This window comes from Tetrao urogallus, assembly GCF_951394365.1.
Source record: "Tetrao urogallus genome assembly, chromosome: 23".
Lineage (NCBI taxonomy): Eukaryota > Metazoa > Chordata > Aves > Galliformes > Phasianidae > Tetrao > Tetrao urogallus.
The window spans coordinates 5,864,699-5,883,007 of NC_136836.1; the positions used below are offsets into that span (position 1 = coordinate 5,864,699).

Consider the following 18,309-nt stretch of genomic DNA (forward strand, 5'->3'; position numbering starts at 1 on the left):
ATGACCTTTAAGGAACTGATTTGACTCATCAGAAGTATGCCCTTTATTTATTTACCTGATTAAAATGTAGGCAAGTGTTCAGCCGACTTTGATATAGTTTAAAGTTTGTCTCAAACTTTACTTTAAAGACTGATTATTAAAATAAGCAACTCTCTGTAGCTGTGAAGTTGAAAGCATTCCTCTTAGCAAGAAGTAAATCACAGTCCTCTGTTGAAGGCTGCTGAGAGCATGAAATACTGAATACAGTATCACATATTTAGGAAACTAATCAAATAGCAGATGCTGCGGGAAGAGAAGTAACCATGCAATTTCTAGCCCTGCTGGGAGTGGTTTATTTCCAAATAGAGGTTTTCAGGCGTTGTTCACAGTGAGATGAGGAAAGGATTTAATCTTTTACATAGAGAGATTGATGAATTTTTAGAAAAGTTGTAAACCCTCACGTTTCTAACGTAACCACCATGCTACCTTAACATGGCAATAAAATTTAATTATTTTCAAGCACGAACACTGAAACTTACTGAGTATTCTTGGGCTTTTCTTGTATAGCCATTCTCTAGCTTGTGTTGAATGTATGCACTGAGCACGTTAATTCTTTATCTAGCACCACTGGATTACATGGTAGTTTAGAACAAGGACTGTTTGCTATTTCTCTGGTTTCACAGAAAGAGCTTCAAGTTGCATCGAAGGCTACAGGGACAGCACTGTAGTAACGTGACTGGAAGGATATTTTAGTTGGTCTTGATGAGATTCCAGTTCTTTACCATTTTTATTTTCTCTCTGTAGTCGAGATAGGGTTTGCAACTTTGTTTAGTAGTTTTAAATGCTTAAAGATGTCAGCATTCCTTTGGCAGTGTTACGGTGTTGTAGGTAGGGGTGCCATTTTATGCTCCTTTATTCTAAGAAGCAAAAAAGGTACTGTCCTAATACTGTGAATGACCTAGTAGGAAAAATGAGCACGCACAGTCCAGCACTCAGTGAGAACTGCCAGAATAATGAAGCATTGTGTACTTAGATATTTATCTTTCCAGCTTCTAAGAGATGGCTGTAAGCTGTTAGAAAGGGAGAAACAGGCACAGGGGTGTAAAACGGTTAAGTGAAGGGGACAAAGTACAACATTTACAAGAGTATGCAGCTGTTCTTGGTATTTTGATATCTTCTCTGAAAGCAATAATTTTACTGGGAAACCAAATTTTAAGTTTACTTTGTTGTATTTTGGGTTGTATGCATAGTAGGGTGTCTCTGTGACCTTAGAAGACTTAATTTGAAATGAATAGCGAGTGTGTTCTATGCTTTTTTAAGTGGTAATTCTGATACTAAGGGGCTCGGAAGGATCTTGAACTTAAAGTTGTGGCTTCCTGCATTTTTCCTTTTTTTCTTTTTTGACTCACAACCAGATTCTTTTTCCACAACCTGAGAGCTTATCTGACTTAAAAATAATTCTACTGCTTCATGTTATTACAGTTGACAACAGAACTACTCTTTTGCATATGTTTTCCTTGCCAGCTATGAGTACTAATTTAATCTGGGAATACATGAGACTGCATTGACAGTTTTGTGCAACTTAAATAAAAATAAACTGCTACCCCTGTGAAGTGAAGATGCCTAGAGGCTGCGCATGTGCCTATATGTGAAGTTGCTTCTTCAGTTTGACATATCTGACAATTGAAACTAGTGGTGTCGCATACACTGCAGCTTAGGAAACCTCAAGAAATACCAATTTTTCTTTTGCCCACAATACTACTTATGCTTAGATAAGATAACAGTGTTAATGGGCTAATTCTGCCAGTACATTAATCTAGTTGGAGTTGACGCTGGTTCTACTGCCTGTGTCCCTGGTAATCGATTGTGAAGTTATGTGTGGCTTTTGTTCCTTGTAATACAAAACAAAGTAGTACAGTGGGGGCTGGCTGGGAAGGGTATGAGTACAAGTATGGCTTGTCTCTTTCCTTCTAATGAATGAGGCAGTAGGTAATTGACCTAATAGTTCTGAAGGCACAGAAACAAGCTGTTTTAAGAGCAACTGTGCTAAACCTACAAACTCCACATTTTACATGGCAATACTGTTTAATTATTACAGAGATGGTATAAAATATGTAAGTAAAATATTAATCAAAAGGATGTGAAAAGGGCTTGCTGTTGAATTCTATTCATAGGGTGATCCTGTGTAGTTGAGCATTGTTTTCCCAGTGCTCAGTTTCTAAGTAGTACTTAAAAACTGCAACTGATTGATGTGCAGACTTCAGCCACTTGTTTTTTCTGGTTAGCTTTTTCTCCTAATTGTAAGGCTGTTTTTATTCCTAACACCTTGCTTTTAGGAGCTTTCTGACAGCAGATTCCAAGGGAGGTAATTCCTATTGAGTAATGTGAAATATTGCTATTTGTGTGTCTATTTCTAGAGCACACAAATCAGTAGAGCCTGAGGAGTTTTTGGGGTTATAGGGTTGAACTCAGCGTGCTGATTTTGTGAGAGCTGCACTCTTGTCAGTCTGTTAGCCACGGTGAGCATAGTGGTAGGACTGCCAGACTGAACCTCACCCCTTCGTGGTGCCTATGTGCAATACCTGAATTTTAACTTTTTTTTAATGTACTTTCTCCTTTCTTGTTCTTTCTCACAAGCTTTCAGAAGATTGTACATGCTGCTCTGCACTGTGTTTTTATAGATGCCGTCTCTGTTCCTGAGAAGGCACAAGTAAACTGAGTATAGGGCTTATCCAGTCTTTCTAACAGAAGGAGGGAATAGCTCAGGATTACAATTACATCCTTACCTTTTCTCTAGTTCAGATCTTGGAAACTGAAAATGAGAAGTCCTCTGTACCCTCAGACTTGTTACAGAATATTTCTGGGGCTGAGGTAACAGTGGCCATGCCTGGGATTGCAGCAGGCATTTACGACTAAACTGCCCCTAAAGATTTAAAGGAGAGCTGCATGCCACATGCTTTTTTTTTTTTTTTTTTTTTTTTTTTTTTGCAGCATGGAAAGTAACCTGTTCCTGTAAAGCACATCATTTAACACATGCAATGTCAAAGCTTCAGTTTATCCACAGCTGATCCACAGAGAAGTAGTGTGCTGTAAACAGTGGAGCATAGCTAGATTTCCAAATGTGCAGCATTTTGTTCAGAATCAAACACTGAAAAAGTGTGCACATAATCCAACTGACTGCTGTCTCCATTATGAATTGGGCAGAATAGGTCCTTGACTTTCTTCTAGCTTCTTTATCAAATGTGAACTGACTTTTGTGGCCTATACACTGTGTGGCTTCTCAGTGCACTTAATATGTTCTCACTGTATATCTTGCATATAGCTTTATGCTGTGGCATAGAGCTGCAGTGTTGACTGAATGTATAAAATGTTCATATGGAAATGTGTGTATAAATGTGGCTTTGCAGTGTTGAACCCTGAGGATGAACTGCTTCATTTTTTTTTTTGTAAGCAGTGTTGCATGTCTGTTTAATTCTGTCTTTTTGATGACCCCTCTGGAAATTTAACTTAATAAAAGATTCTGTTTAAAAACTATGGAATTCTGTCATGATAAATATTCTTGCTATAGCTTTAATCAGTTTTAATCAGTAAAAATCTTGAAGGAATTTAAGGCAGTAGTTGTTTACAACCATAGGCACTATGTACATCCAAAAAAATGGTTTTTAATTGTGTATTTGTAAATGAAATGCAGTTTGCTACAGCTGATGTTTGGGGCTGTAGCACCTCTGAGGCATGTGAATTTACACGAGGCTCAAGTACTACCATTGCTGGCTTTACAGGACTTTTACAAGTGTTAGCATTCGTTATTTCAGAAAAGAGCTGGAAAACATGATCCAAGTGGAGCCTGGAGAAAGGCAAGGTTGAGGACTGGAAGCCAGGATGTGCTCTATGACTGAGGACCTGATCTGCGGTTTCTGCACACCTGCCAGTTCAGCACTGAGGTGAAGAAAGCATCGTCTGTGGGACAGCACAGGCCTCTGATACACGTTGGGGACGATGCACTTGGGAAATGCCATCCTTCAGGTACAGGCTGTTGTGCCTCAGGGCAGCTTACGGCCATTTCCTAGCAATGCCAATTAAGAGACATGAACAGCCATAAATTCAAAATACTGGCACTATCTAACGAGCGGCACTAATGAATGCTTGCCAACTTAATTAACACTTGCTGCATGGGGTTTTGTCCAGGGGGACAAGGGGTGGAGTTATAACCCTCGGGGTGCTCTTAATTAAATGTATCTCTTGGGGTCCCAAACCACAAGTGGGGAAAAACAACCTGGGAGCAGTCATGTCCACTGTGGCCTTACAGCTGTCCTACATGGTACTCCTGGCTAGGCCTTAAGGCAGGGGCTCATTCTTTCCTGTATGTTTGCTGAAGCAGCATCCCTATGCTATAGCTTGTGATGAACAGGTGCTGCCATGTTACTGTCTCATCCAAGAGTTACTGGGTGGCAGCAGACGATGTCAAGTGGTGGCATAAAGGTGACAAACCGATGTTGGGATCTGGACAGCAGCGGTTGAGGTGTACGAAGGTGTGTGTACTTCTGTGTTCCTGAGATGGGCACAGCTGTGGGTGGAGAGGAGACAGTGTGAATAATGGCTTTGACTGCAGCCAGGAAAGGGAGAGAATGATTAGGATTTCCCCATTGTTGTCGAAATCTGCACTGAATCTGCAGAAGCCCTTCTTAGGTTTGACCAATTCTCTGCTTTCCTGTGAGGGAAAGGATCAGCTGAAGATTATTATCTACCCTTTTCCATGTCCGAACTTCAGAAGAGTGCATTTAAACCGCAGAAACGTCTGTCTTTATGCTAAAGCCCGGACTGTGCGGGCTGTTCCCAGTCAGTGACGTTCGTTCTGCAGCCTAGCGGCCACTTCTCCACAGAACGATCCGCTTTGGCGCCTCGGGATCAGCCCGACGCAGCCCTTACAGCCACCAACCCCCATCGCAACGGCCTGCCCAGAGGCGCTGCCCCTCATTCGGTCTCGAGAAGGCGGGCATGGCGCACGCGCAGCATCGCCCCCTCCATCCCGGTCACCACCCTCTCCTCCCCAGCTCCCCGAGGCGATGCGGGATGAGGGACAGCGCACGCAGGCGCGCTTGCGTCGTTCTCCGCCCGCAGGGATCGTTCCGCACGGCGCCGGCTGCCGCCCCCCTCTTGGCGGCTCGTCTCGCTGCTGAGGGGACCCTCGCTGAGCCGTCGCTGCTCTCCCGCCGCCATCTCTTGTTCCGCCGCCCCTCGGGCGTCGAATGTCTATCCTGAGGTGAGCGCGGTGTAGCGGGAGGGCACAGCCGGGCTGAGTGGAGCGGTTCGTTAGCGCTGCGCGCCCCGTCTTCACACGGGTGTGTGTGTGTGAGAGCCTGGAACCCGCGGCGCTGCCGCCCCCCGTCGCCATCGCTTCTCGCGATCTGGAAGCTGAAGGGCGGTGCGCCCTGGGCTGTGCGGGGTGGCCCAGCACCGCGGCTCTCAGGTGAATCTGGAGGCGGTGGGGCTGTGTGGGGTGGTGTCGGAACAGGGGCTGCCCTCAGAGCTGCCCGGAAGAGTGAGTGCAGCGCTGCGCTTCCGGTGCGGGGGTGGCTGGACGGAGCGTTCAGCTGCCATCCTGCTCGGGGTGGCCCTTCTGGCCCTGTTGCTTTCTGCCTCGTCCGCTAATGCCTCTCACGGTACTGTTTCTGTTAGTACTTAACTAACGATGGTGCATTGGTGTTACACATCCCATCCCAGGGAACCTCTTCCACGTTCTGAGAGTGGTTAGTTACCGTTGTGTAACCCCTGGGATGGAGTTGGACAAAACTGGCGTTAACCTTGCGGGTTTATAGTTAAACTATATATAAACTATAGTTAAACTATAGTTGAGTGGCAGTGCGTTCTGTGTGGAATGTGTTTGTAAAATGGAAGCGATGCTTTTCAGAGTTTGGAGCCTTCTATGGAAACTTCTCAGGTTTGTTTTCCCGCTTGCAATAGATGCTGTGTTGCAAAACATGCAGAACTGTTCACTTGTTGCTGAGATGTTTAATTAACTTGTACAGAGTTTTCCCTACAAGCTGTGTGCGGGAGATGAAGGGCATAACTGCTTTCCCTCCATGGAGTCAAAAGCGAGTGAGAGTCTATCCTTGTTGTCTAAAGAAACACGATGACTTCTCCGGTAAAATTCAAAATTTGTTACTTATTGAAAGAAAAGGTGATCTCCCTTGCAGCAGTGGAGATGCTCAGGCAATTCCAGTGTTGTTCAGACATCTCGTTTGAGACTTGCCATCATCACATAGGACAGAAAACAACTCACAGTGTAGTATTTTGTTGCCGTAATTGAATGCGTTTTTGTAATGGCAGACCCTTACCAGGAGCTTTAGAACACAGTGCTGCATTGGTTGAATGATGCTCAGAGATACTATGAAGTCCTGGAGCGACAGCCAGTCCGATCTGTACAGCAGTGACCAAGAAGAAGAAGAACAGATGATTTTTGGAGAAAATGAAGATGATTTGGAAGAGATGATGGATTTAAGCGACTTGCCTACCTCACTGTTTGCTTGCAGTGTGCATGAAGCGGTGTTTGAGGTACAGGAGGAAAAGGTAAAGTGAAATGAGGTGTAAAGTGAAATCTGGCTTCGGCACTGCAAGTATAGAGGCAGCAGGGGATGTTTTGTCTGGTACTGCTGTGTGTTGTGCTGAGGGGGAGGAAATGATCTACCCAAATTATTTACCAGTGAGTTCAGATCAAGAATGAGTAGATTTCCCAAGAGAAGATAGTAATGCAATGTTCAGGCATTTGGAATTTCTAATAGTGGTGATGGGGCTCCTCCTACAAAAAGGCTCTTCTGATTTTTCTTTTCATGCAAAGTACCAAATTTAAAGGAAGATTTATGTATAATCTGAAGGCAAACGTCTGTGTTTTACTTCAAGGCAAGGATTCTGCTAAAGATTATAGTAAATTCTTAGAATGCATGTTCTGCTTTGAACTAAAATAACTTCTTGATAGTCGCTTAGGACTTGATAATAAACTAAATCTTCTCTGGGTTGCTAATCTTTGTATTCAGTCAGATTTGTGCGTGCTCTTTGCATCTGAGAGCACCAGGAATGACTGTTGGTAGCTCATGAGTGTTTGAGGAAAAAAATGAAGAGGGCAAGGTGGCATCTCCCTTCCTGCATACACCTGTAAATCTCGGATGACTAAATTGTTCCTGTTTCTGCATTCTCTGAAGCCTCTTGAGAGTGGCGTACCCTCCAGTTGGGTCAGTGGTTGTTACCACTTATAGAAGAGGGCAGTGAAAGCAGCAGCTGATCAACGAAACAGTAATTCTTGCACCAGACTGATTCAGCTCTGCTACAGAGACAGCAGTGCCCCATAATTCATTATTTGATCTAGAAAGTGTGCGCTGGAAATGCTGCCTGTCTAAATTACATTGCGTGTCTGCCAGGGATTTGTCGCTTTTAGGCACGTTTCCTTTTTCTGTGAAGGTATTCCCACAGTCTGTCTGAGCATATCAGGTGTGTTGAGGGCAATGTGTTCTTCTCTAATGGTACCAGAGTAATTGGATGCGCTATGAAGCCATTGGTGGATGTAACCACTTCTGGTTAATTTCAAATGTTATTTGGGAAATGGTGATTACGCTAGATTGTAGTTCTGCATTTGTTCATTACCAAATTTGGTGAGAGTGCAGAAGGAATGGATTTTCTGATTTAATGAAGACCTTGAGATGGTGCAGCTTGCAGAAAGAATTGCTAAACTAATAATTCTAAAACTAACGTGGGTATCATCTGTAGAATTTCTTTTGTCCTAATTGAAACGGAAGTCAGTGGCAACCTCGTCTTATAAGTATTATTACAGGAGTCAAAGGATTTATGTAAAGAGACTGGAGTCTTTTGAAACAAAACAACTAAGTTTTGCCTTTGGAAAGAGTTCTTAAAAGTTGTTCTTCTCTGCTCATTTGCTTATGTAGATCTCTGTGAGTAACTGAATGTTATCAATGCAGAGTAAATAAAATTGAAAATATATCGTTTGCATTCTTCTGCTGATCTGAATTTGATTTTTTTCAGTGAGCGAGAATACCTGTAGTTAAACTGGGGGGAAAAAAATCTGCAAATTAGGTTTTTAATAAAAATGAACTAGTAAATTAAAACAAGTTGAACCTTTAACAATACAGTTATGTTCAATCTCCTCAATGATTAATACGATTTCTAATTAAATAATATTTTTTTTTATTTTTGCTTTTTGCAAAAAACAGTATTTGGTAATAAGTCTTTCTCTCCTAGAGAAATCTCATTAATCCTGTGTTTTTTGTTTTAGCTTCCTTAATCGTACAATGCTTTATATTATCACGCCTAAAAATGCATCTGTGATGCTCAGGTGAAAGTCAGGTTCCAGTGTGCAGCTATTTTTGCCGATTGCGCTTTTGGGTAACTGTCGCTAGATGGCAGTACTTGGGAGCTACAGGGTCTTTTACATATCAGTGTACTCCTGGAATTTTAGTAGTGAGATAAAGCAGTCAGGGAGAACTATGAAACATGCAGGCTTAGAAGAGTGTTAAGGAAATGCATGGGGATTTGGGAGAAGAAAGTGAATGCAGAGTGTGTTTTCCTTGAGTGAAAATGTTCATGTTGTGTTTGGAGAATCTCTGTACTTCATCTCTAGGAAAGATTTGAAGCACTTTTCACTGTCTACGATAATCAAGTTACATTCCAGTTGTTTAAAAGCTTTAGAAGAGTAAGGATAAACTTCAGTAATCCAGAGGCAGCAGCAAGAGCACGGATTGAACTGCATGAAACTGACTTCAATGGAAAAAAGCTGAAGCTGTATTTTGCACAGGTATTATGGAATGCTAACTTGGTCTGCATGTGTGCTTGTTTCTCCCTTGTTTCATATTTGACAGTAAGTTTCATTTCTGGGAAGTTCTGAAGCAACCATTAACGTCTTGTTCTTATACACGAGCATGTATTCTCTATTCATCGACAGCTACACTGTCAACACAGACCAGTTTCTTAACCTGCATTGCTTATCTGAAGTATTATGCAGTTGTGCTATTATTTTTGGATCTAGGCTGAATTAAGCATTCTTAGAGAACAGCCATATAGTAGTGGGGAAACAGACTAAATAAACATGAACGTTCGTGATTTTATTCTGCATCTCCTGGCCTTTGTCTTTAGGTACAGGTGTCCGGTGAAGTAGGAGACAAGTCCTACCTTCTTCCTCCACAACCTGTTAAACAGTTCCTGATATCACCACCTGCATCTCCCCCAGTTGGATGGAAACAGACTGAAGATGCAACTCCACTGATAAACTATGACCTCCTTTGTGCTGTCTCCAAGTTGGGACCGGGTGGGATATTTACCTGCTTTTGTTGTGTTATTTAACTTCAGAAGTACTTATCCAGGGCATTTATCTACTTTTCTGGGAAAAGAACCAAGTTTCTCTTATATTAGGTTACTTACTTGAATAAAGTAAGCTGTCACTGTTTACTTCATTCTGTAGCTGACTGAAATTATAACACAGAAACTGGACTGTGTGGCGCTGGCTCTTTGTCACCCATTTATTGAATTTTGCTATAATCTTAGTATTGACCAACAAACAAGAAGAGGAATGAGATGTTTAATCTATTGCAGATTGGCGGCTTCAGTTGTTAAGGATGCTAATATGGATTTTATGTTGCATCATCAAAATTTTTCATGGGTCTTACTCAGAACAGTGCTATTTATTTTCCCTGAAAGGAAGGTTATCTTTCACACAAAGAACCTAATGTGTAATCTGTTGAATTGGCTTCAGCGCTCGTGAGGAGGGAGCTGTTTGCCATCCTAACAGGACAGAAATGTTCTGACAAGTAGCGGTGTAGAGAAGAGAGCTACTTTCTTGTCCTCTCAGAAAGCCACTACTGGGTACGGTAGCAACATAACTTCATGGGGAATTAGGAGGATTAAATATTATCAAATGCATTTATGGTTTTCCATTTAGAAATGTCCTATAAATGCATAGCACAAATATGTCACTTAAAAATTTGTATGCTGCTCGTCTTTTGATTGAGTTACTGCAGCTGTTAAGGAGTTTTTGTGATGAAGTGGCTTAATGCTGTTCCTTGGGGATGTTCTTAGCATGGTCTTTGTTTGCTGCTCCTCAGGGGAGAAGTATGAGCTTCATGCAGGGACAGAATCCACTCCTAGTGTCGTCGTCCATGTCTGTGAAAGTGAGACAGAAGAGGAAGAAGAATTGAAAAATCCTAAACAGAAGATCATGCAGACAAGGCGTCCAGAGCCGCCACCAATACTGGATGAATCTAAAGCATTTGATTGTACATTGGAGGTAGGGGGTACTATGCACTGTTAAACTCTGTGTTACTCAGGATGCCATCGAAAACCAGACACATAATGAGTACACACGTTGATGCCTGTTGTCCTGCTATATGTTATATATAGCAACAACAGATTTTACTTGTAGTTGTCTCTCATGTTCGAGATTTTGGATGCCAATGCTCCACAAAGCACTTTAATTCTAAGGACTAGTCTCCCAAGTGTAGCAAATCCACCCGACGTGCAATAGTGAAAAATAGGAAGTTTAGTTTTATTGAAATATTACTCTTTATACTGTAAAGTGTGGTGTGCCAAGTGCTAAAATAATATTTTTCTGTCACTACTGGATTTGAAGAAGTTATTTGTATAGCAGTTATTAACTGATCCATGCTCGTGCGGCAGCTTCCAGTTATTTAAGTGGAAGTGAGGCATAGGTCTTCATGCTAAAATTCCTTCCCAGTTTTCAGTCTTCTGGGCTGAAGGTCAGTACTTGCTTTTCTCAGATATGTTTTTAATTTGACATGAGGCACAAATACATAAATGGAACTAAATTCCAGTAGTTCTCACTACATGAAAGAGTACAGGAGGAAGAGCCACAGACCACTACAAGACGGACCCTGAATCTGTCTCCAGCACTACTGCTGCTACTGTTTGATGGTACACTGATGGCTGCAACAGTTTGCACTGACATCTGCTTAAGACTGAGTTACAATATGCAGAGTGAAATAGGGATTCGGCTACTGAATGCAATCTCTTATCCTCTCTGGAAATGTGGTAATGTTTGTCCCTCTCCAGTCCTGGAGATGGCCTCAATTTATAAATAAATCAAACTGAATGTATGACAGAATGATATGAGGAGGTAAAACACCTAGGGTAGATTTCTGACCTGTGGACCTAAACCTGATCTGTCTGTTGTTTTTGTTTTTTTGAAGACAGTCAGTTGCCTGGCTTGGCCAGCTGTTATGCAGTTTAAGCCCTTCTTTGCTGTTTTTCATTGAGACTTTTTCCTGTGCAGCATCCTCTTTGTCTGATAGAGCACCTGCTGCTTTAGAGACAAGGATGCATTTTTTAAAATATAGATCTCTAAATTCCGTAAACTCGTGTTAAGCATTTCAGTAGGTGGAAAATATGCCTCATTGTGTGATGTGTGTGTATACTTTTATGCTACTTTATAACCAACCTTTTTTAGTCTACACGGATTCTTCTTTTTTCTATTAGTAAAACAAACAAACAAACAAAACAAAACAGGAAAACATTGAAAAAGCCAAGCTGCTTATATGCATATATAGAAATCATTCAGAAATTGGACTTTTTCAAATCATTTTAGTGTATTTTAATTCTATTTGAAGTGCTCATTGAACTTCTTTCCAAAGTGTTTTCACTTGGTTGACAACTGAAGTAGCAGTGATCGTGAATCTGCACAGGCACAGTAGTGTTCAGGTCCATATCGTGCTAGTTGCGATCCCTTCCTGCCATTGGCTTGCAGTTGTGAAGTGGGATCCTGCAGGCAGGTCCTTGTTGCAGAGGCAGGAGTGTCCATGAGAACGGCAGGAAAAAGGATTTTGTTCATCTCACCTGCAAATGTGCTGATATTTATGTATTTCTTCAGATGGTCAGATCACTTTGTCTGACTTCTGTCTTGCTGTTCTGCAGTACGAAAAAATAAAGAGTTGTATTGTCCACGAGACCTGTGTGTTTTAAAATGCCAGAAGTCCATCTTGGATTCTCTGGTATTTATATTTTGTCAGTTGTTTGATTTCTACCCCACTGTAACAGTTTGTGTAAGTAGGAATTCAGTGAAAACTTTCCAAAACCATTTTATAAAGGCAAATGGAATGAGTGATGTTGTCAATGTATGTTGTGTAAAGTGTATCGCACCTTGCATTCCAACATCATTCCTTGTGTAAAGAGGCTTAAAATAAAAATGATACAGCGCCATTTATGTGGTTTTCTTTAATTAACCCATGTTTGCTGTGTGTTCTGACAGTGTTTATGTTGGTGCAACTGCGTGAGCAGTGAAGATAAATTCCCTTGGGATGTTTCCCTCACAGTGGGGGTTTGACACTGACTTAGACAGCAAATATTTAAGGGAGTGCGTTGGGTCTGGGTGCAGCATTATTATCTGAGCTTGTGTAATAAAAATAAATGTTTTCCAAAAACTACAGAAAGCCATTTCCACAGAAAGGGCATTCTAACGTTCGTTTGTAGTACAGCGCATGTTTGTGCTGTGAGGTTCCATCCTGCCTCAGTCACGGGTGAGGTCCGGTTCAGAAGGCATTTCTTCGGACAGCAGAAGCAGGCTGAGCGTGCCCTTCTCGTAGCACAGATCAGAGCAATAGGACTGACTTAAGTGAAAAGTGCTACAAGACCACATTTGCAGACAGTGCAAAACCTTCACAGAAGGGAATCTTCAGTTTATCCACAGATCACAGAATTATAGAATCATAGAATGGTTTGGTTGGAAGAGACCCCAAAGATCATCAGGTTCCAACCCTCTGCCACAGCCTCCAGATCTAGTACTAGACCAGGTTGCCCAGGGCTCCATCCAACCTGGTGCAGAAGGGCCACTAATGGTGAAGTCAGCAGGAGGAAACTGGTTTCTAACACCAGAGAGGAATGTGCGCTTCAGCAGCTGCCTGCCTTTGTTTAGAGCAAGACAAAATTCTTCTGCAGTTATTGACCTGGTAAAGGGGACTCCCTCGACCGAGGTCTTTCCCCTCCCCCCCCTTTCTAACTTCGCGTGCTTCCCCTGTCACCGAAAGAGAGAAGGAAAGGCCGGCGACTGCGTTGCGGGCCCGCGTCGCCACCATCGGAGTTCTATCAGCGGTCTCTGCTGCCACGGCGTGGCCAATGCACGGAACAGAACACATGGTGGTGTGCCGGAAACACCGCCTGCGTAGCGCTATGAAGAGAACAGCGCATGCGTACACTTCTGCCACGAAAGGCGCATGCGTACTGCTGTGCCGGAACTGGCGCATGCGTAGTGTCGTGCCGGGAATGGTCTGGGTCATTTGGGGCATGGGGCGCAGGTGTTAGGTTATAGGGCGGGGGATCCCTCTGGGCCCTGGATTTGATATTTGGAGACAGGTTTAGGGCTGAGATGGGGGGTGTGGGGCCAAGTGCACGGAGTGGAGCTGAGATGTGGGGCCAATTGTGGTGACTGGGGCAACTAGGTTCTCAGCTGGCCCACACATTCTCGCAGGAGGTGGAGGATACAGCAACGTTGTGCTGCACAAGCAGCTTCCACATCCTCATGGTGATGGCAGTGTTCTGCAGGCAGGTGAGTGTGACCTGCAGCCCCATAGCTACTCCCGGCCCCATAGCATCCCATGGCCTCCATTGACTCCCACCCCGTCATAGCACCCCATGCCCTACATCGACTCCCACATCCCATAGTGACCTTCAGCCCCACTTCAACCCTGATGGCCAACAGCCCTTCCCCAGCCCAGCTTTACAGTGTGGGGGTGGGTGCCCTGAGAAGCTGTGGGGCAGTGCTGTGGGACTCACCCCACAGATATTTGACAACCAAGCCAGGGGGCAGTGTGCAGGGCAGGAGAATGAAGGCAATGTGGTTGGGATGGATGGTGCTGTGTGGTGGGGGGCAGCGCCATCTGCACCTGGAACAGAATTTGGGGGAAAGAAGGGGGGCAATGGGGGCTGTGAGGGGGTATTTTGGGGAGAAGGTGTGGGATGAGGGGGTAAATCAAGTAACAGTTGTGGTCAGTGAAGTTAAACCCAGTTGGCAGTCAGTCACTAGTGGTGTCCCACCCCAATCTCACCGCAGTATCAACCCTCAGCATCACTTCAACAATATCATTCCCCATTCCAGCATCACTCCTTGTTGTTAAATCTCAGTGACATCCCACCATCACCCTAGTGTCACCCCTAGCATCAGCCCAACATCATCACTGTCACCTCAACAACGTCACCCCAGCAACACTCCCTGCTGTCAACCCCAATGATACCCCAACATGACACCCCAACATAACCAGGGTATCAATCCCCAGCATCACAATCTGATGTGACCTCTGCAGCATCTGCCCCCCGGTGTCAACTCAGTGTCCTTTCAACATCACTCCAGTGTGCCCACCCCAGTGTTACCCCAACAATGTCACTCAGCATCACTCCTTGCTTTTAAATTCCACTGATACCCCAACATCACCTCAGATTCATCCCAAAAATGTCACCAGCCAGCATCACCCCAGCATCACTCCTTGATATCAACAGTAGTGATACCCTGACATCACCCCTCAACAATGCCACCCCCCAAGAATGTCATCCCCCAGCGTCATTTCTTGATGTCACACCGCAACGTGACACCAGTGTCATCCCAGTGTCACCCTGAAGGGACACCCAACATAATTCCCCACAGTCATGCCTCATGGCACCCCATTGTCATTCCATGCCACCCCCCCTACAATGTCACCCACAAGTGACGCTCCCCCAATGCCCCAACATCATCACCCCCCAACAATTGTCACTGCCTAATGTCATTACTATCACCCCAACATCATCCTGACAACGTTCCCTCTGTACCACTATCACTCCAGTGTCTCCCCTCAAGCATCACTCCTTGATGTAAACCCCACTGATACCCCAACATAATTCCTAACGTCGTCACCCCTCAGCATCACTCCCCGATGTCGCCAGTGATACTCCATCACCCTCCAACATCCCTTCCCGATGTCAACCTCTGGCACCACCTCCCAACAGCATCACCCCCACATCAGCGAACAGTTTCACCCCAATAGTGTCACCTCTTGGTGTCACTTCTCAGTATCACCCCAGTGTCACCATAATCACCATAAATAAGAAGCAGAACCTCCCCAAACAAGCGCACTATTACTTTCTGACCCTTGAGAGACAGCAAATTGCCGACAGGATTGAGAAGGAACAGGCTGGCAGTGGATGCGATGCGCAGTGCCAGCAGGGCGTCCCCTGCTTCAAAGGGCACTTGGCCTTTCACTCCCACTGCAACCTCTCTCCTGCTTTAATTCTTCCTAGGGTCTACAGGATTTGTTCCATTGCACACTGTAGCGGTGTGGCCAGCGCATGGTACAGAGCCCAAGTGGAAGAGAACCCCTGACAGCCTCACCTCTAACAACCAACCTCACCCTCAGCAACCAACCTTGCCCCCCAACCACCTCACTCCATTGTCACTTCCTGATATTCCCCCTAGTGTCACCCTAACTGTATCATACCCTAGCATCCCTCCCCAACATGACCCCAGCATCCCCACCCCCCATCACCCCAATATCAGCCCCCCACATTATGTTCCCCCCAGTGATACCCCGCCATTGCCACAGTGTCACCCCCACAGCCTCACCTCCACAATGAGCTGGAAAGCACAGCAGCAACAGCAGAGCAGCCAATCCCCAGGTTACAGCAAATGAAGGTCAGCTCCAGCACAGCACAAATGGGCACAGAAACAAAACTACTCCACGTTGAAAGACCCCAGATTGGCAGGAACCCACAACAAAAAACCCTATGCTTCCACTGCCAGCCCTTAAATGAGGGTTGGGAAGGGGTGGATTTGGCTCCACCCCTTCATACTCAGCAACATTGCATGCATCTTTGCTCCCCTGGATTGGCCCTGCCTTTTCACCAGGTGCTCCATCACTGCTTCAAGCCATGATTTAGCATTACCACTGTACCCTCAACGTCACCCCACCAGTGGGAGGACAATGGGAGATGTGAGGACACTGTCGGGAAGTTGGGGGGTGTGGGAACACTGGGACATGGGAGCATGGAAATAAACATTGTGGGGACATTGGGAGGCATTGTGGGGACCCAAGGGACATTGGGGGATGTGAAGGCACAGGGACACAGGGACACTGGGGACATCGTGTGGACATGGGGACAGGTGCCCCCACCATGGAGACCCTGGCTCTGTGGAACACCGTTCTCAGGGGGTGTCGGATGGTGATGGTGGCCCCGTGTGTGACCTCACCGTGGTTGTGCAGCATCAGCACAGCGGTTACATTGGTCCTGTGGCCGCCCAGCAGCAGCATGACACCGGGTGTCACCGTCACTACCAGCTCAAGGTGGCACTGCTCATCTGCCCCACAGCGCTGCTCGAACGGCACCTGCGATGGCACTGGCACTTCCTGGCGCTGCCTGACACCTCCCTGTGTCGCATCACCATCATATCCAAGAGTGCGCTGAGAAGCTGGGAGAGGGCTCGATTATGTCTCTGGGGCTGCCCACGGCACACTCCATAGCTCTGGAACACATCTGGTTGTCTCTAGAGCCCATCGTGTGGCCATGAAAGAGTTCTGGGGCACACAGAGGGCACTGGGTTCCACGGGAATAAACCGACACATGGCTGCTTGCCAAGTAGCTGTTAAGTCAGCAGTGTTTGGGACGGCAGCTCCTAGAGGAGCTTTATGACCATTCAGGCACTAATAATCAATTGTTAATCACCACTTTCCACCTGGTTTCCAAACTGGGCAGATAGGTGAGTCATTCCTGATTCCAGGAGCGCAGGGGCTACATGAAATACGCACACTGCAGCCTCCCTATTTCTTTGGGATTTGGGATTGATACTTGAGCCACACATTGCCATACAAGTGCAAGTGCCAGACTCACCCACTGAGGACACCGAATCCTGAAATATTTTCACAATGGTCTTTAATTGCAAAGAAAGTAGGTGACACGTTTCTCACTGGAGAGCCATAAGCTGTCCCCACTAGTTTGGCAAACAGTGCTCGCCACGATCACACTGGTAATCTCAACTCTTTGCTGTCCAGGCTGCGCACACAGCTTTTCAGCATCTTGCTGTATCAGTAGTGAAATTTGTGCTCCCCTATCTATTAGAAATTTTACCGAATGCCTTTGAGGACAGACTTGAATCAAAATATGCATGCCACTGTTGCTCATCCTTTGATCAAACTCCCCTTGCCGGACAGGCAGATCCAATCACCTGCTTGTGATTAGTCTTTTGTTGTTGTTGTTTACAGCCTGAAGCAGTGATTGAGCACCTGGTGAGGGGTGTGGCCAGCCCTGCCAGCACAGGTGGAAGCAATTTACCTGTGGGACCGGATAGGGCTGAGCTTGGCTCCACCCCCTCCCTGCCCGTATTTAAGGGCTGGGAACAGCCAGGGCAGCATTCTGCTTGGGAACTGCCTCTGTGGGAGTGTTGAGAGTGAGTTCTGCCCTTTGGAATGGGGTGAGTGATTGGTGCTTTATTGCAGGGCTCTGGTCTTTCCCTTTTTGGGGATCCTGACCACTTTTAAGGGCTGGAAGCTGTAAGGGCAGCATTTCTCCATGGAGGCTGCTTCGTTTGGGGTGTGGGCTGAGTGTTTGTTTTTGGAATGGGGTCATTGATTTCTTCTTTACTGCTGGATTGTAATTTCACTTTTGGGGGGGGCTCCTGACCACATTGAAGTGCTGGCAGATGTAAGGGCAAGACTGTCTCCTGTGGAGTAGGGGTGAGTTTTGGCCTTTGAGAAGGGTGTAAGTGGTTACTTTGTTTTTTCTTTATTTCAGGCCTGCAATCTCCTTTTTTTTTTTTTTTTTTTTTTTTTTTTTTTTTTTTTTTTCCCATCCTGACCACATTTAAGGGGTGGAAGCCATAAGGGCAGCATATAAGGGCAGCATCTCTACCTGGACACTGCTTCCTTGGCAGTGTGGGCTGAGCGTTCATCTTTGGAATGGGGTAACTTATTCTTCCTTTATTTCAGGGCTGTTATGCACTGCTTCCAACCATGCAGAGTTGTTTAAGGGCGTTCTGTGCACCCTTAGGTGTAATAAATCTTCGTCTTTATAGAAAGCCAAGGATTGTCCTCTTCTGGACTGCTGTACTCAGCATCGCCCCAGCGTGATGAAGTGAAGCCCCTGGTCAGCTGAATACTGGGACTGGCCCAGAGAGGCTCTGTGAGGGATGTGGATTATCCCAGCCAGAGTGCTTGGTACCATTGGTGGTGATCTCGTCCAACTGCCACACAACGAACAGGAACATCCACAGCCAGATCAGGCTGCCCAGAGGCTGACCCAGCCTCACCTTGGAAGGGACAGGGCATCCATCACATGTCTGGGTAATCTGTTCCGCTGTGTCAC

The 18,309-nt window shown here is 45.3% G+C and overlaps 1 protein-coding gene across 1 annotated transcript; it reads left to right on the forward strand.

The window, feature by feature from the left end:
• Positions 1 to 6,348: 6,348 nt before the first annotated feature.
• RCAN3 (RCAN family member 3) lies at positions 6,349 to 10,288 on the forward strand (the record flags this gene model as incomplete). Its single annotated transcript, XM_079546054.1, has 4 exons — positions 6,349 to 6,546; positions 8,606 to 8,779; positions 9,118 to 9,289; positions 10,083 to 10,288. The coding sequence occupies 4 exons, from the start codon at positions 6,349 to 6,351 to the stop codon at positions 10,286 to 10,288; spliced, it is 750 nt and encodes a 249-aa protein (XP_079402180.1).
• Positions 10,289 to 18,309: the final 8,021 nt, after the last annotated feature.